The 26,993-nt window shown below is 39.6% G+C and overlaps 1 protein-coding gene across 1 annotated transcript in view; it reads right to left on the minus strand.

Moving 5' to 3' along the window:
* LOC107185821 (glutamate receptor ionotropic, kainate 2-like) overlaps positions 1–26,993 on the minus strand; it is a 46,095-nt gene that overhangs the window by 5,825 nt on the left and 13,277 nt on the right. Inside the window, 9 exon segments of the mRNA XM_015573590.1 lie at positions 850–988; positions 1,095–1,179; positions 1,695–1,910; positions 2,547–2,756; positions 3,247–3,420; positions 6,022–6,120; positions 11,482–11,781; positions 15,024–15,235; positions 16,742–16,897. Of these exon segments, the coding sequence (XP_015429076.1) occupies positions 850–988; positions 1,095–1,179; positions 1,695–1,910; positions 2,547–2,756; positions 3,247–3,420; positions 6,022–6,120; positions 11,482–11,781; positions 15,024–15,235; positions 16,742–16,897 (1,591 nt within the window).

Raw genomic sequence — 26,993 nt, forward strand, 5'->3', positions numbered from 1 at the left:
ATAAACTCGTTTAATGCGCACAAGCTTTCAAGAATTTGCACGGTGCATACGTGAATTTTACCTGACTCAAACAACTGAACCCTTGAAAGTATAGTATTCAATACAAGGATGTTCGTTCCGGGAACACGAAGGTAATTCAATTCTTCAACTTTTCCAGCTTATCTACGTCACGTTCATTCTCAGGGGCTTATATCGCGGGATACCTGATCTATGTTGAAATTGCCAGGAAATTTATCGCGAAAGTTCACGATATTACATCGCGGAAAGTCGATCGGAGGAACAGGTTTGGACAACCTAAAACGGATAATCGACTGCGTCAATTTGATTCTGGTTGTTTGGTGTATCGATTCACAACGAAAATACCACGATATCGTTCATTTTCTTACGATCACTGTGGGATGTTAAAAGTTGTCTTGGTATTATACGAGAACGTCACCGTAACTTCTTGACTCGCTGGGATCAAGTGTTTGGAACCGACCCCGGAGAAGGAAAGCTTCATCCGGACATTTTTCTTTTTTCTTTTCATTTAGTTCTCTTTTAATTGTAGCTCTAGCTTAAGCAGATTGCTACCTAATATCAAATTTAAAAGTTAAAGTTTACCCTATTAAAGTTACTTGTATTTGTATGTTCCTATTTTTGTATTATTATCCAATATGTTTACATTTAATTTTGCTAATTTAATATCTTGCTACTTTGTATTGATCTATTTTTTATTTCTTTTTTTTTTTTCGTTTCAGGGCCTCTTCGCTGATCGGATTAATTCCAACCGTTGCCCGTCCCTAGCCGCGAATGGCGGGCTTCATTCGGACAGAATGTTAAGTTTACTTATTATTTGTCGTGCCGGCTTACCTAGCTTGCACGAAAAGCATTATCGAAACTGCTAAGAAAGCAGTCGCCATGTAAATCCAGACGTCGGTCGACAGCGGCGACAGGAACGAGAAAAGATCGGGCTCCTTCGCCTCGGGCTTCCTGAATAAAATGCTGATACCTGGCTCGGACACATCGGGTGAGAGAGTTTACGTCTAGGGAAAGGGGGGGGGGGCAAACACGCCGGAAATATCGGGACGTAATAACGAATGGATAGTGCACGGTACCTAGATTCATGAACGGCATCGTGAAGTCGACCGCGCTCTCACGCTCGTAAGTGATCGTTAGATCGCAAATCGCGAGATCGGCGTCCTGAAAAAGAGATTTGTATATTATTGCGTAAATATCTTCGATTGCCTCAATTTCAGTATTCACTGATTTTGTTTACCAGGAAAGGACTCCAACTGTACCACTTCGATTTTATCGATTTTTTGTAGAATGATAGAATACATATTTCTAATGAAACGTGTGAAATATTAGTGGTAGTTACTTGACAGTTTTGAAGGTATAATTAATTAAAGTTTCATGATGTATATCGTCACGTATGTGACGATTTTTTTTATCAGAGACCATCGTCATAGGCAGGTGAGAATAGTATAAGTTCATCGTTAATAATAAACCATAAACGAATGTCTGATTAGCTTATCGGGCAAAGCAGAATGTGTAATGGGATATTAAAAATAAACATGCAATTAGATGCCCGAACGGAACGGAGCAACTGAAAGTTAATTAAATTCTCGTGTATTCGCTTAGGTAATGTTTCCATGGTTTGTCGCGTTAATTAGCTGGTTTAATTAAATTTCGTTTGCCTCGAAACTGTTACGTACGCGATCCAGCAGACGTCTGATAAGACCGTTCCACTGTTTTGTGTCCTTATTGTATGTACCGTAGGACCCGTCCGGCACTAATTCAAACTCGTATTTAAAATTCAACAGCTTGGCAATCTCCTCGATCAGATCGATGCAGAAACCCTCGTACCGGGTTTGCTCGATCAGGATGCCCCGACTCGGGCTGTCCGTGACTTCCATTATGTACGGCGGGCCCTGACAGAAGTGGTACAATTATTTTATTCTTGTTTGTTCTCCTTCAAAGTTTTGGTAGTTTCCGATATTTTATAACAGTCAAAAGTAAGTACTGGAGAATGTTAAGTTCACTTAAAAAACAGAGGAATTGTTTCAAAAATTTCATTAAAATGTGGAAAGCAATTGTGAAATAGGCATCTAGTCAGAAAAGTTTGATAATGTAATTGGATTGCAATAACATTTCCTACTACCTATATTAAACTATTTGTTAATCATTATTCTTCTGAGGGTATAACGGTATTTCTTCAATTCAGTTGTAAGAAATTATTAATATTAATATTGCTTATGTTATAGATTTTAAAGTATTTACCACGTCTATTAATTGGATCATTTTAACACGTTGACTGCCACAGTGAAAAAGACCGTACCTAGCCAGACACATTTTATTTCGTTTTTTAAGTTATAAATCGTCGAAAATATATGCGTTTAATTAATACAGTCTGTTGGTTTTGTCTTAAGTTCTACCGAGATATTAGTTCTACCCAAAAATTTTGAAAGTGTATTTAAATAATCCAGCCTGATTGTAATGTGTTAACGTATTCTTGATCTATAAGAATTTTAAAAAGTTTAGTTAGAAATAGTTTAGAAGGTGCATACCACTTTGGTGGTAATCTTGAACTTCTTTTGCTCGATGGATTTGTACAAGTAGCTTTCGCGTTCCTGTTCGCTGCCTATCGGATGAAGTCCATCTGGATCCCAATATCCGATTTGTACGCTCTAAAAAAAAATTATGCGTACGTTAAAGTACTGACGGCGACCATTCTCGTCGATCGTGATCGGCCCAGTCATTTTACCTTGCTTGGACAACTACGGAAATTGTTACTTTTTACGGTAAACTACAATTTTTTCTTCAGAAACAAAATATTTGCGATACAAAGGATTAACAATGGAACTAGATCACGTTATATATTCTCAACAATATCTTAAGTCTATAGCTATGAATTTCATAGCTATGAAATATTCATGAAGTTAGAAAAGTTATCGAAACGGTACTTCAAACTCATCATTTACAAAAAAAAAAACAAGTAGTTACAAAAGAACAAATGATTATTAAATTGGATTTAATAATTTCAATTTGATTAAAACACCAGCGAATTTTGTGATACTAGAATCATTTTGTACTAGTATCTACCAGAAGCGTTAATGATTTAACAAAGCATTATCTATGCTATTGTATCGAGTCACTTTTTTTTTGTTCTTTGAATCGCACGTAGTCGGTAACTTTCGTCATCGTATAGCACACGGAGTCGTTAAGTTCGCGCTTCCGAAACCCGGGGAAAAGTCAATGAGGTTTTACCTCGCGTATAAGGTTGGTAATGTTGGGACCTGCGCTGTATTTCTCTGTATCTTCACAAGAGAGCGGTACCGGGTCAATAGTTACAGGCTCCTCACTGTCCTTGTTCCTTGCGTTTAACGCCTCTAGCGCGTTGTACAACAGGAACACCGAATCGTAGAGGACAGCTGATTCCACCTTTATGAAAGAAAATTTAGAGATCATTAAATCTGATATAAAGACTTCCGTCTTTACTCCTTTTCAACGATAAACTTTTTAGAAGGTTGATAACATGTAAATCAAATTTTTACAAACAAGTAAAAAGAAAGGCTATCGGAAAAACGTTGTATTCAATTAAATCGTCTTTCATTATCGTTTGAATTCAAAATTGAAGTACAATTAAAAATAAGACGATCCTTTGCATGATAGTGGCTTGAAAATTTAGGTTCAAGTTTTTTCATATTATACTTTGTTCCCGGGGAAACGTTGTATGCTAGTGAAAGTGGTTTGGTTGGCGTGTCTGTTCATTACAGATAGTTTCTACTTATTGTAGACCAGACACATGCACATTTGATATACTCCAGCTCATAAGTAGGTATCTACCGGTACACTTATCGAATATTCATTAAATATTTTTTAGGGGACACTAATGCTCAATTGACAACGCTTATGCTACTGTGAAATAATAAACGTGTCCTAAAATATAGAATTTTCACGAAACATCATATTTGTTACATACGGACTAGGTGTCCTAATTCTTATGAGCGGTTGTGTTACGTATTCTACACCTTTTTACTCCAAAAAGAAGAGTCGTCCTTAATAAAAACACATTAAATTTGCATTCACGAAATGACATAATACTATTAATCTCATTATCAAAATTGTAAAATCAATACTATGCCGAGAGAGAGAGAGAGTTTTAGAGTTCCAGTAAATAAATCTCCAGACTATACAAAATTATTATGTCAGCAAAGAATTCTACAGTTCCACTGAATAAATACTCAAATTACAAAAAAAAAAAATGATTATCTCAAAAGAGATCCTCAATCAGATCCAGTAAATAAATCTGTAAACCTGTCACGGTAACCGGGTGCCCAAGCGTTTCCCTCCACAACCCCCAAACGAGCCCTTATTCCCGAAAAGCGACCGTTTTGCCCCATAACAGAAAAACGTTGCGCTAAGCAATGAAACATTAAGCCGGTCCAATCTTGGAAAATAATAAAACAACAGGCTTAATCGTTTCCACCACGGGGGAGTTGCATTTGCATACAGGAGAAACAACGGCGGACGGTTTCAAGGGAGGAGGCCGTGGCCCTTTTCATTCGGTGAGTGTGTCCGCGATACAAAGGGAATCGGCGGGGGCTAATGAAACGAAAATTAAGGCAGCCCGTCAGCTGCTCGTAAGTACTGTGTCGCGGGGTGGATTTCCCGGGACAGGGAGGGGTGTGGGCTCTATCTCGTGTTGCATCCTCGAAACTGTGCGCCGTGGTGCTCCATTATGCCGCGAGGTTAATGAAGAAATTACTCCGAACGGCTGAACCGGCGCGCATTCAGACTATTCTTCCGCGACTGACGGCCGTAAACGACTTTATTATGCATACGGCGAAAAGAATTCATGATTAAAACACACCGACGCGGAAAGGCAAGGCGAACACCCGCGCGATACAGCGGGAAATCGGTCGAGGAAGATTCAGGCGGGGGTAATACGTCGAGTGTCAGTCGAGGGTGTTTTTCTCGAGGTGGAATCGCTTACTGTTGTGCATCGTTCGGACCGAATTGTCTTGAACACAGATTTTAATTTTTAATTGTATTCTTTATCAGAGAAATTTGCAAATTAATTTGATACCAGTAGTTTGACACAGTGCATCTTATAGATGTATAGGGTGAGTCAGTAATGACTACTGTCTAAAATAACTAGTTATCTATTGGTTGTTTTAGAAAACGTTTTAATGAATTATGTAGCATTTTCAGGGACCCATCGGATGGATACAATTTGATATTTTATTACTTTATTTTTTTTAGATATCAAGGTGACCTTGAGTGTTTTTAAAGACAATGTAGCTTTGTTTTAATACCACTTTATTGTCGATGGAAGGACGAATACAGCGACTTATAGTATGATGGCATTAAAAAAAGATTCATTGACCTTGGAAAAACTTAAAGCCACCTTGATATTATGATAGCGGTGTAAGCACATTCCTGGTGTATTATGCAAATACTTTATATTACGTAAGCGTGTTTGTAATAGTATTATAAAAATTTGAATTTTTTGAAAATTTCTCCGAACACGTTTCCTGCTCAATGTATTTTCCGTGAAGTAACTTCCATTCCTCTAAACTTCAACGACACTCTGTGCAACTCAATATTGAGTTTTATTTAAAATTTCCAAAGGCATCATGAGCTATTAAAACAATTGAATTCAAAGTGTATCAAAAATTCCAGTTGGAACACTGACTCCCTCGTTAACGTATCTCTTTTAGTAGAATAATAAATAAAACAATATCGACAAGTTACACCTTCATCGTATAGAAAATTCGTAGTCCCTATTCTAAAGGCAACGTAACCTCGGCTGCTTGTCATCCATGACTTCTTTTCATCTGTTTTACATAAATAAATCTACGTCACTGATAGCTGAATGACCCAATGTGATCTTTCGTCACCATGCGACACCAAGTCTGTTTAATCTTATGCACCCACTTTCTCGGTTTTCTTTTCATTCAACGAACATTTCATTCCTGGATTCTTTCAAACTTATACAGGGTAAACAAATTCATCGAGTCAGAAGATAGTCTAGATTACCCAATTAATCCCGTCCACATCGTTCTCCCTGACGCTGAGCCCGGTAATGTTAGCCATGGTCCCATTCCGCACGTCCGACACAGGCAGCTTGGTAGAGTCCTGCGGACACAAGTATTATTTTCCGGGAAAATTATTATTTTAAAAAGTGTCGATTGCCAGCCGTGCTCGGACACCGTCTGGCTACCGTGCCAAGGTTGCTTGATCACTTTATACAGGGCGTTAATAAAAACGTGGGACACTTTCATAGGGTAGATTCTTGAAATTAGATCAAGACGAAAATCAAGAATGACGAGATTGAGTTCGAGACTACGTTTTCAAGTGTATTAATTGTTCAAAATAAGGACGAAGTACGCGTAAAATACGTCTGACGCGACGGCTTATTCTACTTAAGATGCGCGCTCATGGACTGTTTCAAGAGTTCTTTTCATTCTTGTCAGTTCATTCGTTAGTTTCAGTAGGTCATCGATTAAGCCTGTCTATCAACTGGGTATAGGCTGTTCGGGTAGTATAATTCATCAACTATTTTGCCTGTATTTACAACGATGCATTCCTTGTGGCAGTATGTATACTCTCGGTCATCAAAGCAACAAAACCAAATTGCAATCTGAACAATGAAACAACGCAACAATACCGTTCGAATAAAAATAAATTTTATACTTACAATCTTGCATTACATCATTAGTGTTCGGTTCAATGAAAATTAATTTCAACCAGTTCAGCACCCATACCGGAGCTAAATACGAGCGCGAAGGGTTACTACACACGGAAATGAAGCTTCGGCCATAATTTCATCATTCTTAACAATCTTAATACATTCGCAGCCGGCGGTTTTTAGGTGAAACCCTTAGTTGAATACCACGTACAATTTTCAAAAGTCTATAGCTGAATACCGTAGGGGTCTGCTATTTAAAAGTACAACGCATTGAAATTCACGTTTTTAAAACGTTGAACAGCTTTAGCTAGTTATTACATACAAAAGAATATCTATCCTAACAAAAATTTCAAATGAAGATAATGATCATCTTCACAGATTTACAAATGACGTAGGACTATATTACCGGTTACGAATGTGTTAATTTTCTTCGATGTAGAATTCATCCTGCGAACATGTCACCACGTTTTTATTAACATCCTGTACGTCTATTTGGGATCGTTCCGTTCGTTCTCCTCAATGCATCCGTGATCCGTGAAAAACCGATCCGTCACTTGATATTCGTCCGACGGAGTCGACCTTATTCGACGGGACGTACGCACACCAGAATGCGAAAAAAGGGCGGACGGGCGTTTGAAACGCGGGGATCCCCCCTCGTCGTTTCCTGTTGTCTCGTCGCAACAACTAGGAAAATAACTTCGAAACTCGCGCGCTACACCGACGAACAGAGAGAAGGGCAACGATAAGAAACAAATTTGCAAATGGATGACGTGGGACGTATCGTGGAACTTTCCTTGGTTTTCTTTCGACCGAACGTTTTTCTTTCGTTTGTTACGCCACGAAGTATAGTAATGTCTCGATGAGTGCGACACCCGGGTCCACTTCGGAGCATTCATGGCAAAACGGAAACAATTTCAGCCCCTCATAAATTTGTTTTCTTTTTTGCACGAAGCTGAGCCTCCGCTTAGATTCTGTTTATTCTGTTTTGATTGATTCCAGAATTATTAAAATATACGATTTTTGTTAAAAATCACAAAATGTCTTCATATAGACCACGTGTCCTAATACTTGTTAGCGGCAATGTCACTAGGATAGTATATGCTCGCATCATCTACCACGAATCTCGTCAATTTCGGTTCCGAGCATTATCTAGACAACGAAATCGCGGCCTTCCCTCGTTAACCCCTCAACGCCGGCGGCCACGGAACTAAAAGTAAGTTGTCGTGCCGGGTTGTATTTGCGAGCAGTGGCACTGCAGTGCTGGCGGTCGCGTAACGAGAAACTATATTCTTGTTGTGCTGGTTAGAATACGCTGGAGGAATCTTTCTAACAGATGAAAATTATAATTGCTATAGTTTTACATTTTTATATCATATTTTATTAATGTGTTTGCATGATGTTAACGCTTATAGAAATGCGAAATAAAATATGCATACGTAACAATATTCAATTAAATATAGAAAATACACTAAGGAATAAAAAATAATTTTTATAGTTATCGCAACAGTCTTGGTCATATGTGACTGAAAATAAAATCGTGGAGCGCTCATAAAAGAATTGTATTGCTTGGGAATATATTATGGGCGCCCAAGGATTGTATTATTAGTCACATATGACCGTGGATAGGTAACTTGCATCGACGACATGTGAAAAAAAAGCGGGGTCAGTTTCCCTTACGTCTGGCAGCGTTGAGGGGTTAAGAGCGCGAATCAGGCCCCTTCTAGCCATTTTTAACAAGCGACTACAGTATCTAGTTACCGTGAAAGTGAACGAATGGAATGTCTTGCTCTGCTTTCAGCGTGTAGAACATAATTAATACGTATTTCCCGGGAGTAAGGGTCGATCCTCGAGGGGAGAATGACTCCAGGGTTATCGGAATCGTGGCATCGGGTCGCCACGAGCATTTGACGTTGACGTGGGTCCGCCTCGTGTCTCACCTTGGCTCGAAAACCGAATGCCAGGGCTCGACGAAGCGTCTTCCACGAATTTCACGACAACCCGGACAAATATAGATGCATCGTGAAATTTCTCACGAATTCTTCAGGTACGCCACCTCCCCTCCGCCCTATTCACGTCGCGGCGTGTACACAGAGAAATTTCGTTATTTGCGAGCAGGCAGAGGTCACGTTCAAACAACCTCCACCGAACTGCCGCCGCGATCAAAGGGCTCTTTTTTCTTTTGCTCTGGCCGTTCGCAACGTGACAGAGCGAGGAAAAAAGATTTCGAAAATGTCGCGACAACCGACAAATGATAGGTGTTCTCCAGTACGTAGAAGGGAGAGGAACGAAACCCTTAACCCTTTCATTCCTAAATTATTTAAAAGTTACCAACGAAATATTTTGTTGTATTTTTGTACATATTACATGACATATAAGTGATTCACAGGAACATTTCAATATTTTATTTTACATTAGATTAGCTTTTAAATGCACAATGAAATTTGTGCCATACCATCTATACAAGATTAGAAGAGACTTATATGTTCATAGCTGTGAGAAAATACATAATACTAATATTTTATTTCGTAATTTAGAATACGTAAAGCGTACTTGTACACGTAGGAACATTGGGGGCGAAAGGGTTAAAGAGTGTGTCGTGGTGTAGGCATGGAGACAGTTCGACGAATTCATAATTTTATGAGGTAACTGATTGTACTAGTTTTAAATGTACATATTTCAGTATGCTATTATATGTATATATATATATATTTATTTGCGTACGAGTATGTAAAATATGAACTGCGAAACAGAATCACGGATGTCGAGCGGCAGAATTTCAAGATTAATTGACAGTCATTATAACAGATTAAAATATGAACGACGTATCCTGTCACGTTACAACGTATCAGTTAAAACATGTATGCGACTTTTAGAGAATTCCAAAATATTTATCGAGTTACTATTAATTGAAATTCTATACACTTGATTGGAGAATAAAGTAATATCCATATGAGGATTTCTATTATTTATACGTAGGTACCAATCATTTCCGTCACTTCCGTTTTTACTGTTTACGTACGTTAAAATGTTCCTCCATTAAATTATGTAGAAATATGGTACATCAATGTTATTAAAATTACTGATATTATACTTTGCAACAGTTCTTCAACAAACCCATCGTAATTTTCGCTCTAATTAATACCGTCCCGGCGTACAAGGCACGATAAAGGGGACGCCACAATGTCACGAGAGTATATGTACCTATTGTTTCGTTTCTTTATTTTTATCTCTTTCGAAAGAAATGAGATACACCTCGCGCGAACACCTTCGACGCACCGCGAACGTCGTTATTTATGGAGGCATTGTTACGTGTTTCGCCGGTAATGCGTCATAAAAAGCGGATTCCGAGAGGCGGGTGGTCGACGAAGAAGCGCGTTCGGACTGGAGGGACGTTACCGGGCGTATCGTTGAAAACAATTACCTTGCCGCAATTTATGGGATCGTTTAGTAAAAAGCCTGGCAATTCTAACGGCTAATGCAGTTACCTCACCGTGACGAGCCAGACCACGGACTTATTAATGAGAGCCTGTTGATAAAACCGTTTCAGATATATGTTAGATTATCCAATTTTTTTATTGTTTAGATGTGTTTCATTTTTTTATAGGTAGACAAACTCGTTCGGATAAGAAGTTTATTGAATAATCGGTCTAGGAGGACCAAAGTTTAATATTGGGCTATTCCACGTGAAATTGGACACTTTTTGGAGTAACATTGCAAATTTTGTTGGCCACTTTGATATGTTGTAGTCTTTCGTGATATATAAACGTATCTCGAAGGATTTTTGAAAATTTTAAAAATTGTCGATTTTACAGCTGTTTGAATTATAATGTCAACGTTTTTTAAAAAAATCATAAATGTTGAACTAATAAACTGATCAAAATGAGCTCTCTGAGTGCTTACAGTGGAGTGGAACTGTACATTTTGAGGAACTCGTGAGAAATTCGATGCTGTGTCGAATAAAAACGTAACTGAACGCCCTTGATAAGATGTCAGTTCACGTTCCGCGGAACGATAAATATTCCGACGTTACAGCTCCCGTAAAATTACGCGGAAAAATGAATACACCTTCGGTGAAATCCACATTCGCGCGATGTAAAGGTAAGCCCGTAAAACGCTTCAGCTCCGATCTCTCATAAATAACCGAGCGTTCCTTGAACTTTGTTGCTTTCTATAATACACGGGATACACATTAAACGGAGGCGGGTAAATTTTCCGAAATAAGCCCCTCGGTCGTGGAGAACCGGATCCGCGAAATGTGGAAAATGTGTTTCGAGTCGCGCCTCGGTAACAAACCTGTGGCATACAAAATTGCGGACGCACCTGTTTTACTATATAATTCTTCGTGGACCAAGATGTTTTAGTATTTTATTATTAACTTGGTCAACTAATTCAGAAGGAGTTAGAGTTAAATTAGTTGTTAATGGTTACAATAACAAAACCATTAGATAATATATGATAGGGTAGATGTCCGAATTACTGCCCCCTTAAGATTGTAGCGTACCTTCATTTAATTATTTAACATGGCAATTGAACGGCTTGATTATCACATTCTACGTATTCGCCAGGTGGGTTTCCAGAGATCCGTTTCATGCATTGCAAATAAATAATTTCCTCATGCAATACCGAGGTAACATACAAGATAAGGTAGCTAAAACTGCAAAGAAAACGTTAAAATTGCACGTCAAAATTTTAACGATTCAGGAGGACACCGAACGTATTGAGATTATTATTACTGTTTCGTTTGAAAAGTATTGTTTTAGTGGTTAAGTTGCAAAAGGACTGTGCGTAAATAAGAGAGAACGTAATACCAGGTAAGTAATTAAGAAATTACAGTAGTCCGCCAGCAGTTTGACCTCTTTCGCTTGATAGAGCACCTCGATGATGTTGTTCGGCTCAACGTCGACGATCAGGTTGCAGATGGATAGAGCCCGAATTTCCTTCAGGATCGATCGATAATCCGAGCCCTCGCCGAGCCTTCTTATCGTGATCAGACTGTCCTTGTTCCGTCTGAGCGTCAGAGCCTGCTTGATTCGCGAGAGACCGTCGTTGGTTTGGTAGATCGCCGCGAAGGAGCTCCATTTCATGGAATCCACCACGTTTGCGAGCATCTGGGCAGAAATTCCATTTTCCTCGATAATAAGTCTCGATTTCGACATTCGGTACACGTGTCTCTGCTTGGGAATCAGAAATAGACGTAACACACCTGGATCACTTTAAACAACAAATGGGTCGAGCACCAGTTCGTAATATTATATTTATAACAACCCTGTGATATAAAATTACACCCGATTCTGTTTTTACACGAATTGAGTGTATTTTGTGTATTCCGTTATTCTACTTTACGAGGTGAGTTATGGTTATAAGTACATTGAATGTCATGCAGGATTCTGTAACTTTAGGTCTCTGAGAAGCATCTTGGCACATCGGTATTCCGGAACTATTCAACTATTCGAGAATGTAGATTCCGATGCGTACATCTGCTGAACAGTTTGGCTAATTGTATTCTAGTTCCTGCCTCGAAATCCTATTTGAAATGTGTAATCAAAATGCATTTAAATCCACGAAATTTCAGGTTTTGACGCTGACAGGGTACGCATACGATGATTCGACTGTGTAAGTTAACAAAATTTGGATAATTTGTCAGTGAGACGTTTAAAACTATACAGAAAACAGTACTTTCTTTTGAAATTAACCTTTTTTACTTCTATTCAAAGTTACATAAAAGCGAGAGACATGGATGAATTACATAATTTCTGCTACATTTTTAACTAAATACTTATCTCTGAATTTAATTAAACTATTTCCTTTGTCTGTAGTACACCAAATGTCGCATGGAAAATGTCGACGTTAATTAGTTTCTTGTACGCGTTCCCAACTATGGACGTTTGAATGCCACATTCATTAATGTTGTTACACGTGTAAACAACACCAGCGAGAGCCATTACGTTCGCTGTCTGAAATTTGGAAACTGGAACATTGTCGAGTAATTAACAAATAAACCGAATATAAGTATGCATGTGAAATAACTTGCTGATTCCACGGGAATGAACGTTCTCCGTTCCTCGTTACATTTACAACCAAGTATACTAAATACTGCGATGTTGTAGACATTACAGATATTAATTAAAATTCGGATGTACGGGAGAAAATGAATAACTCGAGACAGAATTTATTCCCAACAAGCTATTCCGAGGAAGCAGAGACATCCAGGCGTAAGTCACGTGTTACTTCGTTCAACTGCGGCGAAAAAAGAAAATTCTGAGATAGGATTCGAAGAAGCACGAGACATAGAGACTGGAGAAAAAGGGCATCGAAGAGCACCGAGATACTTTTATGTTGCTCCATGAAAGAATTTTCTTATAAATCCCCGACATTATATGAATCGAAAATGTTCGAACAAGAATTCTCAAGCGAAATAAACGCATAACCGATGCTGTATTTAAATCACGGAAAACATTTCGCGGATTTTAGTGAATTTCAATCGAAATAATAAAGAGTTTTTCCACTGATAAGAAATGTACGAAAATCGAGGCGTTGTTTCCATCGCGAAATGAAACGAAATTTCGTGAAAATTCTTCTGATTTACGGTCTTTTTAGATCACTTTAATTAGGTCCAATCGACGATGGTTTAATTTATTTAAACTCTAACGCGTTCGGTGTTTCTTTAATCTTCTTCTCGCCCCCGCAACCTAAAAGCGGACAACACAAAAAGCTGTTCCGAAGCTGTTAGCTCAAGTTCGGCCTTTGATCGTGCTCATTAGCTTCAGCTTACTGGTTTAATGCGCGAGGTACTCCAAACTCGCTCGATTTGCCTCGTTTGACGTGTAATTTAAAATGCATCGGAGGAACGCTACGCGGCGCGACGCGAGTGCTCGTCTGCGTTCGTCACATTTCGACGAGCTTTGAAATATTACGCACAAAGTGTCGGACGCGGAGTTCGCCCCACGCGAAGTTCTCCGCGACGCGTAATCCAGCTGAAATTAACCGTGCAAGGTGGCATTAATACAGTCGCCCCGTGAAATAATTATATTTGGTTAATAAAGTGCTATGAGAAATTATCAGTGATTTAGAATGATAAGCGAATGGTCGTTACAAGACGATTGGTTCTAAAAAAATACATACTTTATAAGGTAATTCATATTAAATAAATAGATAATGGTTCATTATTATAGACGAAGGAGTGAGTATTAAGGGGAAGAAGACATTGAATTATGCGAAGGGAGGGGGCAGTGATCTCATTTACAAAAGCAAGGTAGAAATGTTATTTCAATATACTTATAGTGGACAAAATTCTCCTGGATTTCTGTGTGAAGGGTTGAAACATTGTTTTTGCTACTTAAGGGAATCAAGTGTTATTTGGTCTATATTTATTAAAACTGAAACCTTATGTTTTTGTATGGTCTGTGAAATCGCGTGGGTATAATGCTTTCCTATGAATTGTGTTGCCAGCACCGCTGGTGATATTTTGAAAATTATTACACCAATTTATTAAACATGAATTAATTTATGCGACTGATAATGTAGTCCTCATCTAATATGCATATATTCGAATTTTCAGACGATCAGCAATCCTCTCGTAACAGCACGATTTATCGAGTGGCAATGTTTTCCCTGTTTATAGGTATTAATAAATTATTTTGCATTCCCCAGGCTCTCATAAATAAACTACATTTTATGCACGTGTGGCATACTGTGAATGTATCCGAATTTTTGCGGTGCTTAATAAAACTTTCTCGTCAAATTTCTCTTGATTCTAGATATCATAAATGGTTCTATAAAAATCTTAATTTGTTTATTCTTATAATATCCAAACCCGTCTTATTTTACCAAAATTCTTCACTTGCTGTATCGTCTGTCCTCTAATAAGGATCTAACCCTTAAGTTGGAGCATGGGGTCACATCCACTTCAATTTAATTATCTGGTTTTTGTTTCTTTAAAAAGTAATATACGTTAATTATCAAACTGACTAGTTTTTTGTCCAGCTTACCTTGCCGCCCATACTGCTACCGAAGATCGCGTCAGTCATCATCGTGTAGCACACAATATTCAAAAACCATCTTATTCGTCAAAATTTTTAACTCGCAGTATCGTCTGTTCCTCAACAAACTTTCAAAAAATGTTCTTTTATATATTCATTTGTTTCATACAAGCGTAGATCCGACGAAATAAATGAGTCTCCCATTACTTCATCGAAACACCACTCACCAAAATAGTCGGTCCTAATTTCTCCAAAACAGCCCTAAGCGGTGCTACAGGGTTAGGGTTCTAACCAACTTACGAGACGTTCGATCCAACATTTAATTGTAAGAGTCAATTTATCCACGGCTATTACTGCAAGTTCCAGCTTACCTTGCCGACCATATCGCTATCGGGATACACGTTAATGGTCATCGGCGTTGGATTGTTTGGCTCCCCTTCCGCCTGCAGTTCCTCGTTCTGTCGCCAGAAATAATCGATGTGCGGAACGTCGAAACGTGCCGCGGTGCTCGCCACAATCCCCCGTGTGTAAGAGCTCGAGGGGCCGAAGATTGCGGCCACACCTTCCTCGAGGAGCTCGCAGGCTGCAACGTTAAAGGCGTGTGTCCCTTTCCCGTTGCCGGCTCGGCAAGTTACATTAAACGGGCGCAAACGAGGCGCCCGTCGAGATTCGACTCGGCGAAGAGAGGGCGGCCACGTAAGCGGTTACGAGTATACCGAGCAAGCTACGCGAAAATCGGGATTGCTATCGGTACACATGTTTACGTAGGTACCGAAAGTTTCCGTTGGCGAAATCAGAAGCGTGGTTTCGTCTAACGTATTAACGAGATGCCGATATCTTCGATTATTCGAAATAGTTCCTTTCCGAGGAAGTATCAGGCTATGAGTAACCTGGCTCTGGGTGGGAATACATAATTTTTTGTTAATAATCGATTAATAATATTTTTTAACTCATGAGCAAATTTTTTAAATACTTATTTTCGAATTTTTGTTCAGTATTATTAGGTGTACCAAATAAATCGTTTATATTTTGTCGAAGTCAATGCTTATTTCCTTGGAATTTGAAAGGATTATGTTGTTTCGGTTATTTTTTGCCGCGTTCTACAATGTTCGCTGCTATTTTGAAAGAAGAAAAGGGATTTAAACAACAGTAGTGTTAAACGTCTATGGTAAACGTATTTGGATATCGTAAAAGAATTTAAAGTGGTCTCTAAAGGAAGTTTAAAATCATCCACGCCAACTTTAAAATTATTCCAGGGTAAAATCACATCCAGCAACGACTTTAATTCTCCACTAACCCAATACAATTACCATAAACAGTGTATTTCACCAGGCAGGATCTATTTAGAATAATCGGTACCAAAGTCATCAATATCCCCCTCAAAATAGCTGTACTAATATCACCTCAGAACCATTCAGCACGAACCGTCCAAGAAAAATCATTCTTCTAGATTATTTATCCTGGTCAGTTGCTAAATCCGATCCATCAGAATTCGGGGTTAAATAATATTAAAATTCGAGTGTCTTCTGCGATCGGCTTATCGGTTGCAAAGGCAACGGACGAAGCGTCCGTTTTCAATCGGGAGCAGCAAAACACGATCTTATTATTGGTCTAATGGAGACGATAAAGGGGCGGGAGCTTTTTAAATATGAAATTCCATCGGGAAGGAAAAGGCGAGATCGAACCTACCCATAGCTCTTCGACGCTTTATTATCGCGTCCGTTCTCCAGCGAGAGGGCTCAACGCGAAATTTATTGCGATATCGCGACGAGTCCGAAGTCAGGGGACAGCGAGTCTCTCGACGAGGAAGCCGTGAGGAAACGAAACGAACGGGATAGTTATTTTCCATCGATACTGTTCCTCCTCTGCCCCCCCCCCTCCTGGTAATTGACACCCGGCGTGCTTCCTACCCGTACAATTAATCAAGACACGACGTCGAAGTTTCCTCGGTCGACCAGCTTACCGGTTCTATACGGCCGTTAATTGGTTCATTAGTTGTTTTAATCCCGTCACGCGATGGTCTTTTCGCACCGTTCTCCGGGACCGTTAAACAACTTAAACAGCTGCATTTTTAAATATTCATACGAACCCGCGGCGGCGGTCTTGAAGCTGTCGGTATTAACCTCCACGTCTTTTATGATCGGCTGCAGTTCGAATGCGGGCGCAACGTGCTCGAATCTTGCCTCGTACACAGCCTTTAGAAACGCAGCCTTGTGCTCTTCGTCCCCCGCATGGAATATCCCGCCTGGCGACAACAACAGAAGAACGTGACGTGTTATTCCGATGGCTAATCAAAGATCGCCTCGAAGCCCGCTTCTAAGTGGCGACAGAAACTGTTTATTGTTTTCTGGGTGTACGCCACGAAGCGTTGTCGCTTCTGGTTTTAGATACTACAGTAATGTGTCGATGAGTGCGACGTACTTGGGTCCGCTTCGGAGCATTCATGGAAAGGTGTTTAGCCTCTCATAAAATTGTTTTTTATCGGAAGTCGAGCCTCTGCTTAGCTTCTGTTTACTCTGTTTCGTTTGATTTTCTAAGGAAGCCCCCCAGTAGTGGGAATAACGCCGTTGTTCGTGTTGCATTCATCGAGGAATCACTGTATAGGGTGTCTCGCGTAAGCTAGGCCCGGATTAAGATTTTTTGTGGCCCAGGGCTATCAAATTTTCGGTCATTAAAAATTTAAACTGCTGAAGTTTCGAACAACTTCGCTTTGAATTCGCGTGACGTATTTTCTGATCAGGTGAATCAGGAATAGTCCACGTGTAAAGGTTTGAAGTGACGACTGATTCCTCTGTAGTCACTAACACGTCAACCGGTTACAGTCAGTTTTATGGAAGCAAGAATTGCTGTGTTTTCGTAATAAAACGATTCACTACGCCTGTATTGTATACAGTTTGGAAATAATAATTCGATTCGATCTGTGAAATTCGACACACGGTTGTGATAAGGTTTTCTATGTAGCGGGAGCCGCGGAGTTTCGAAGCCGCCGGTATTGGACACAGATGAACAATTGAATCAAAGGCAGGCCAGTCGATGCACGTCGGAATCATCGATGCAAATCGAAGAACAATCAAGCTGATTGTAACGGGAAGGGGACGACGGGATCGATGCGTAAGCAATTAACGAGGAACGGAACTTGAACATGTGTTACAAACGTTTCCGGGTTGTCTCTGAGCGATCTGTGTTCTGGGAATATAACATTAAAGGGCTTTAATATTGGCAACTTAAACTTTGATCTATAATAAATCCCTTCAACCATAGTTACTGGCATAGTCAGACACAATTTTATTGGAATAATATATATCCAAAAATACTAATATCTAAGATCATCATGCAGGTTTCGGTGACATCCATTTTCCGACTTACAACGAAACCAGAGAAGCCCAGATCGTCCAAGTGATTTCGTTGCTAGCGGACATCTTTTGTATCGAGAGAGGACGATCATGAAACGGATATTATTTGCGCAACGTTTCCATTTCCGGCGACAGGACCGGCCCGACACGGTGGTTGGGACGCGCAGAAAGCAACTCGATCGGCCGGGAAGAGACGATTGGACCGGCGAGGAACTATTTAACGTTCTGCGAGCCGTTCACGTGCGGCGTCGTCGAATTTTCGACAGTAGAAAACGATTTCATCGACGTGAAATTGGACAATTTCGATGGTAGCTCCTCCGTGATCTCGGCCAATCGTTCGATTCCATGGTTGCTAATGCTATGGGTTCACGTGAGAGTTATTCTGATGTTATTCTGACATTATTAAATTATATTGTGTCAAAAAAAAATATTGAATGTGTGCTGAGAAGATTTCAAACAATTATAGATGGAAAGGATGGCGTGACGAAATATTGATATACATATGTATATTCCTTGAGAAATTATAATCGTTGTCATATACCAGTAAAAACATAACAACATGTTCTGTAATAAAGAAAGTACTATTATAAGTGTATTTTCAATTCCGTTCTTGAACAAAAGACTAAAATTGTTCATATGAAATGATCGGTCGATTAATGAATTATCCGTTGAACTAACAAACTTATGAAAATAAATTTTGTGGGTGCTTACAGTGGAGACATAAGAGTACCTAATCAAAATGATTTCAGTTAGAAGAAAACATCTTCTCCCAGATACTCTTATGTCTCCACTGTCAGCACCTACAAAGCATATTTCAAACAACCATAAAATCAGCAATACTTAAAATTTTCAAAAATCCTTCGATATACGTTTATTGTATATCACTAAAAATACGATTTAATTACATACACTGCAACACATCCAGCTGTAAAAAAAAATCCGAAATGTTACTCCAAAAAATATCCGATTTCGCCTATTCCGATTGAAACTTGTCGAAGAGGCCCATGGGCGCTCGCCCGTCGATCGCGGACACAGTATGAATAATTAAAGGGACGTTCGCCGCGTTATTTTGACATACTAATTATGCATTTGACACGGGTGCCACGTGTGTGTACACTGTGGCGTATTCGACCAACATTGGCCCGGCGAGCATGATCAGGTCCGCCAGTCATGAAGATAATTTCAATCATTCAAGCGGCAGCCATGCGATCAGGCGATGATCCCATCAACCCAGTGGTCAAACTTGACTGACTGACAGCCCCGCTCTATACGTATATCGTATTTCGTATCGATATTTAGACGCAGCCCTCCACCCCTCCCGAAGAATCCACCGTCAGCTGTCGTGGTTCGACGCCTACGGCGGGATTACGTTTGACAATAATGGCCACTGACTGTCGAGAAATCAATAATAGTTCGTGGATACTGTATGTAGCTCACTGTCTCGCGCTAAATCTTCGGCTCCGTTACGATGTGTCGGTTTTTGTTGTCGATTCTCGATCACGACGGAATCAAAGGTCTTCTTTCCGTAGACGAGGTAAAAATTCCATCGTTCCAATCGTGAAATTAGCTATCCAGGTCGGATGATCTTCTTCAAGATTCGAATCTTAATTGAAATCTTCTTTCTTTTAATTGACGTTAACCGTTGGCTCGTTCCTTTTATCTTACGATACGAAGCAGATTTATTTCTCGGGGGGTCGGAGTTACTTTTATTTTATCTTTAATTGCTCTTTGATTCTCGTAGAACTGATTATCGATCAGCGATGTTGGAGGGATGATGGTGTCTCAATTGTGACTCTTGTGGATCTTTCAGTTGTATTGTATGAAGTATTGAAATAAATAGGTGCTTTGGATAGTTAAGTATTATTTAAGTCGTATGTTTTATATTTTAAGATATTCTGGTTTCAGAATTCTTATTTTTAAAAAGAAAGTATTTCTTCAGTCTCGTTTATTCTACTAAAAATACGAACTGTACTGTGACTTTGTTAATCAATACATGATTGAAATTTCTCAACTTCTGTTGCACATTTTCTTGAAAACATCATTTTCTCCCAGGCAGCAACTAGATTCAGTATGGAGAATGCTTTCCGCGAGCACGAATAATTATTTCGCTTTAATATCTATTTATTATACATATGCGTATGTGAAACACAAGAAAATATAGCAATTTATGAAATTTAATAACGCAGAACGGACCAATAAAGGGTAAGAGAAAGAATTTTCATATGAAAGTGATTTGGCTTGAAGGGGACTATCACGCGTAGTCAGGGGGTAGGTTGACCCCATTCGTACGAAATAACTTCTATTTCAAAAGTTTTTCCCCTACTTCCGTAATTCCAAAAAGCTATTCAAGCTGCTACTTTCTGTCGATGTATCCTGTATAGCTACTCTACATTGACCCCAATTAAAATTTTAATAACGAACACTGTATCTTTGTAAATTCTTCAAATACCTATTGATTTGAAAATTCCAGATAGTGTTTTTGAAGAGTTAAACTTACAAAATAAATCGATTCTTTTAAGTTTCACAGTGGTTCCTCTTTAAGGGTTAAACTTTGCTCTCCCAAATGGACATCTTTTAACGAGAGAGTATTCTGAAGGAATTTCACGGTTTTTCATCTACTTCTTATGTGCGTTTAACATGCATAGGATTTTCCCTCCCAATGAGCACTGATATTCAAAGGTAGGAGTGCTGGCATACCTTTCCAGGAATGGACGGGATATGTGGTCTGTCGTTAACGGCTCGCTAATTTTCACGGACAGCAGATATGGGGTTGAATCAAAGACGCAGATGTAATCAGTCTCAATTTGCCAATGCTGGAAACGCGAGCGAACAAGGTGAGCCAGGCGCTGACAATGGGAAGACTGGCCGCGTGAACTCGTCGTCTCGTACATACTTCGTCATGGTATATGACGGTTGTTTAGCGCAATCAGGATTGATCCGAATGCCACCGTTACACAGGGCGAAGGGAATCTGTGCTTGTGGATAAATCCAGATTTTCGTATGAAGAACTGGCAGACCCGTGAAACGTTCGAATACTGTTCAGAACATTTTGTCGAAGGTCAAATTTGGACAAAGTTTGTCGTCTAGAGCCATTTATACATGATAAACGTAACATGGAACAAAGGTGTGCGAATGAATGGTCTTTGAAATTGTGTAAATACTGAATGACATTCCTGGTGGTCAAAGTTATTTTACCACCCTATATACGGAATGATTTAGTTTCGATTAAATTACGGCAAAAGAAATATTTGTTTAAAGTCTTGTATATCTTTACGAACTATTGTATATCTAAACGTATAAAAAAGGACAACCAAAGGGTGGTTCACTATACAAGTATATGAAACCCTAGAGGACAAACAGAAAGTTTAGGTACACAATAATTAAATAATCAATCAATTAATTAAATATTAATACGGAATAAGATCGGAAGCCTTGAATCGATATCGTATCCTCTTCGTGTTCCAGGCATGATTATATTCCAGGAACGCCTCGTTTCTTTTATCGTTCCTGAACGTTTGTGTTTGCCGGTTCGGTACCCATCCCCCTTCCCACCCTCGATAAAAACCCGCGGCTCTTTGGAAAATAATTCCAAATGATTTACGATGTCCGTCGTTCGATAGTAAATTGAATTTCTACGAAGTCTATCCTAGTAGAAAAATGGTACTTCCACGAGGAACCATTTTTTACGGGACTCGCATTAAATTCTACGCGTGCTCGATGCTCCGGATATACCACTCGAACGAACGGGTATCGTTCGACGATCGATCATTCAACTTTTTCTCCTTCGTTCTTTCAGCTCCTCCCTCCCTCCCTAGGTTCCCGTTTTAATTCCATTACGATGGATTAGAATTTCGAAACGCGCGCCGCGCAACGATTAATATCGACAGCGGAGCCAATTAACGAGCCGCGTTTCAAATGGATCGGGAGGGAAATGTGATCGAGCCGACAACTGAAACGCCGCGACGGATTTCATAAAAGAACCCACGCGTCGAGGTTCATTGAAAAACAATATCTGTTGTCGATTGTGACCTCTACTCTACGTTCACCTATGTATTTTCATTGATATCCCATCGAGGTGCCCTCTTGTGTTGGCAGCAAAAATATTCACGGTTATTGACCAATCGGAATACCCCGTATTCTAACAGATTATTGTAGATAAACATAGATAATTTTACTTTCATACTTTTCCGAAACTCTTCGTTGTCCCTTCCTATAATATACCAACTGCTGTTTTACACAAGAACATAAAAAATTGTGAAAGGAAATTCGGAAAATGGTACCTGAGTACCCTGCGCAAGGGTTAACGCAACACACAATGCATCAGCGCAAAGATGACAACGCAGACTGGACGCAAGCATCGGTTCTCGAAACTCCTCGAAAGGCACACGCTCTCCGACTGCGGGTTCTCTCAAAACTTCACTTTCACGTCCCGTATATTAAGGAAGTTACGGAAGTTTCCGCGTTTGCCCGTACGGTTCGTCCTAGCGGAACCTCACTCGGCGTGTGTTTTAGGGGGTGGGGGGGAAGTGTTAAACGCCCTTAAACTGCGCAGCGTTCCGGAACGATCGCGACGGGATCCACGCGGTGGTATTCGTGTTGGCAGCTTGTTGTCCGACTTCAATCGACCGCGAAACGTCGAAAAAGAGTCCGACGGGGGGTTGGAGGATGGGTGTAACTTCTCGATTCAGGGGGTGGGTGGGCGACAGAGCGTTTACAGGTGGCGGCCCTGATCGAAAACGGCGCGGCGAGAGTGATCGATCGGGGCCGCCTTTTGTCTTCGCCTCGCTTCTGCCTCGGCGAAACTTTCATTTCCAATCGCGTGATAAAAGTTCGACGCTGCCGCACCGCTGGTGGCGAGTTATATGGAGAATCGATGCTGCGGACGTGACGCGTATTCGGCCGGGAAAATCGACGAGGAACCCTCCCCCTGTCCCCTTCGACGGATGCACCTGTCGAGCAGCGGCGACGTGTTCAACAGGTCTCGCGGCGGCGGTTGCAACGATGCCTTCGCTTTAATTTTGCCTCCTCGGGATTAAAGCCTGTTGTTCCGGGGAATTTAATACGGGCTCTCAACGGTGTTTTTGATATTATGTGGAGATCGACTCAAATTAACGATAATAGTTGGGCATACTGTTGGGTATACCGCTGAATTTGAAGTCTCTGTGCAATGTATTTTACGTGACATGAAACTAGAATAAATGATTTGATTTAATACCAAAATTTTTTGTTTCTTACTGTATTACTTTTAGTGTGTATTACTGAATAATTTTTCTATGTTTTTTTACCGAAAGATAAAAAGTGGCAGTTTTTTACTTAAGTAATGTCTTTTACGTATATTCATGATATATTGCAGTTTTATTATAGATCCTTTCTGCGGGTTCCTTTACTTCTACCATATTTTTTTATAATCTTGATACATACTAGATACACGTATTTTGTACATACAGGTTGTAAGCGTAACTCACGTTTTAACCCTTTGCACTCGGAATTTCTAAATTTCCATACATTTTGTCACTTCAGAGGCGACAGTCGAGTGCAAAGGGTTAATACCGTTTCAATTGAGGATGCGGTTCTCGAGTATTTCTGATAGACTGTATATGGCTTCTGTCCTGAAGGTTTGGCCATCACTGAAATATCGCTTGGCGATGGCGATTTTTTTACCCATCCGAAGAGAAATAACCTCTTAATCTGTTAAACATTGATTCCGGTGCGTCCGAATAAATCGTTAAGATTCTATTGTCGCGACGTACAAGAGTCCCACGAGTCTTCATTAAAACGTTGTCGAGCAATTAAACATTCCTGACGTATTTTTCATTTTTTTCGCTCGACGTCCCTTCTGTGTTTCTCGGCAGGTCACGCTTGCCCCCCCGTTGCGTTAATTAAGCGGGATATCTCGTTTGGAATAGCAAAATCCGGGCCAACGGTGAGTACAGTAAATAGATAGTGGAGTCATCGAAGGGCATTGAACCGTGAAATTAAATCCCGCACTTTTTTCCTCCCCCACGTGCCCGCTGCCTCTCCGTTGATACGTTGTGTAAACGACCGGCTTCCGAGAAATTTTTCGCGTCGCAGTTGACACAGGTTCGGCTGTTTCTTTATCCGCTAGACAATATTATTCCACCGGGAATGGAGCGTTCCCCGCGTGCCGAAAAATCGAATAATCAATATCGTACAATGTGATTCGAGGGTATATCCCTTATGGAAAACCGGCAATATCGAGGATTTCGTATGTATAACGTTTCCACGAGGAAAACTCTGTACCGGGGACCCCGTTAAATCGTTTTCACTAATAGATGAAAATATTTGGTACGGTGGACGACGTGTTTTGGAGGAATTTTTTGCGATAATCTGATAGAAAAATATTGTGGACTAAGTTATATACGCCACAAGCTGTCAGCAGCTTTTAAGAGAATGGATGTGGATCTTTGGTTTTCAATGGAAAATAAAGGGGGAAGTTTCGAATTATACTGTGTAACTTATTTGATGATTATACTGCGGATTTTATGCATCTATAGTGTGATCGATTTGCTAAAATTGAATTTTAAAAAACACTAAGTTTTAGTACGATTTTCAATTCATGTACGACCTGATAGGACCTTTAACCCTTTCGGGGCTATGAGCGTGTATACACGTTCCATGAATTGGCCGCTACGAGTGCTATGGACGTGTATACACGTTTCATGAATAGTACCATAAACAGTAGAATATTCCGCGCACACGCGACCCATTCGTCAAAAGTGTTGCCGCACCGAAAGGATTAATGTAGTAAGGAAATTTTTGGTGGTTTCGAATTTCTGGAAATAAGTCTTTACATATATTGATATAAAAATCCGCAGTCTAGTGGTGATGACTAGAATGATTTCTATTATTGTGTCCCTTATATGTTTATATCGTATTTATATCGTACTTTATAGACAATATTATGGATTGTTAAGCGTTGGTAGAAAACAGTGTTGTTTAAATTTTTATATATTTATATTATCTCATATACACAAATATCTGATATTAATTTGTATTAATTACATTCACCCATAACCATTACACCGATGACCCGTGACGACCCATCGATCATCGACGACCGTTCGACGATTCATCTATCGTCGACAACCCTTCGACAACCATAACTTGGTTCTTCAATTATTTACTCTCATTTTTTAGATTGTTATTTTTTGGGATTTATCGGTTGAATTTAGACCCCAAAACAGACAGTGATACTGATTTTCACAATTTCAGCCTGCAAACAATTGCACGGCCCTTATGAATTGCGCGGTTGAAGCGGATGGAACTGTAAGAGGCACATGTGAAACAGTAATGTCCACGTTTCGAAGCTTGGCTGTTTGTCTGGTTTTCCATTCTCCCAGAAAGTACCATCGGCTACGATATGAACGAGTGTGCAGTTTAACTACTATCCCATGGAAACTAACTTTCCTGCAATTCCCAGCGAGTTAAACCAAGCAAACCTGACGACCATGACCGATTAGAATTACATCGCGGCGCTTGCATTTAAGCCCGGCGTGTCGCTTCTATCCTACGATCGTTGGCGTTTCATCTCAAAGCACACGTTGGTCGTCGTGAAATTCAACATCGTTCGAGTCACAAAATATGTGTTACAAATTCTTGTGTGTAATACGTAATTAATTCAAAATTCGTTGGGATTATTCTTCATTTTGGAATACGAAAAGAGTTTTAGTGAACTAATATAATATTGTAATGACGTAAGTTTAATTTACATTTCTGAAACTTTCATTTTATAATACCAATTGAATTTACCATTTGATGTTGATATAGAAAGTAGAGTAAATATTTATTAAAATCATTTAAACTTACATCGATCAAAACTTTCTTACATGAAAGGCTTTCAAGTTTATTGATATACACTATTCAAATTTCGGACATCGAAAGAAGTAAATAAGGGTGTCAATTTATGGATCTCTTGAAGATACGTATTATTATCTTTTTGAAATATTGTAAAATACACTTCATTTCAATGTTATTCATACCTTAAGAGTCCCCAGGATGACAATAAAGAACCGTAGACATAAATTCTGGTCCATTGAACCGAAACAATTACATAAATTTTAAATTGACAACGCTAGATAACGTGACGACGTTAACGTCGCGTCGCTAGTGGAGTCAGGGCACTCTAAATCAACCGCAACAGCATCGATAAAATGTCTCGGTTATTTTCAATTCCTGCGAGCCGCCACCCGGCACCGACGAAAAACGGTCACTCGTACGGGAACGTGAGACAATTTTCTTAGAAACTTCCGTTTAGTTCGTGCTGTCACCGGGGGGCCGTACGTATACAGCACGAAGAAAGGCTCGGATGTCGTAAAAGCTGCCTTTAACTCTTCTGTTCAGAAAGCGATGCGGTTCCAATTTAATGCGGTCGTAAAACCCACAACTCGCAAATTATTGAGGGACACCCGTGAATTATTTATCGAACGGAGGGAAGCCTTTGTCTTTCAGTGTCTTTTCTCGACTGTTGTTTCGCAACTCCTTCGAATAGAAATAAAGTAACGACGGTACTACCGATTGATATGATTAAAATAGCATAAAATCTACTTGGAAAAATAATATCGATCGAATTCAGTTGATACTCGATAAAACAGGAAAACCTTATAATTCTGTTGAAAATAAGTGGTACTCGTACACGTTGACAAAAGATTCAGATACCAAAAGAAGAGAAAGCTAAAAAAAAAAATAAAAAATTTTGTTGATACATCATTTAATAAACTAAGCCTTCTAACTTCACAAAAACACTCACGTGACTTGGTCCAATTTTTAAAACGTTGTCCTTTCTTAAAGGGTGTACCAAAACTTTTTTGACTAATTGTATACTGCAATAAAACTTGCGACAGATAATAGAAACTGCACTGTTATGAAATTTTAATAATTTCTGTAAGTGTTTACGACCTATTCGTGTTACCTGCTTCGGTACTTCTATATCCTCCACGTTATCTCGATTCGTAGAAAAATATTCCCATT

Source organism: Dufourea novaeangliae, unplaced genomic scaffold, assembly GCF_001272555.1.
Source record: "Dufourea novaeangliae isolate 0120121106 unplaced genomic scaffold, ASM127255v1 scaffold14, whole genome shotgun sequence".
Taxonomy (NCBI): Eukaryota; Metazoa; Arthropoda; class Insecta; order Hymenoptera; family Halictidae; genus Dufourea; species Dufourea novaeangliae.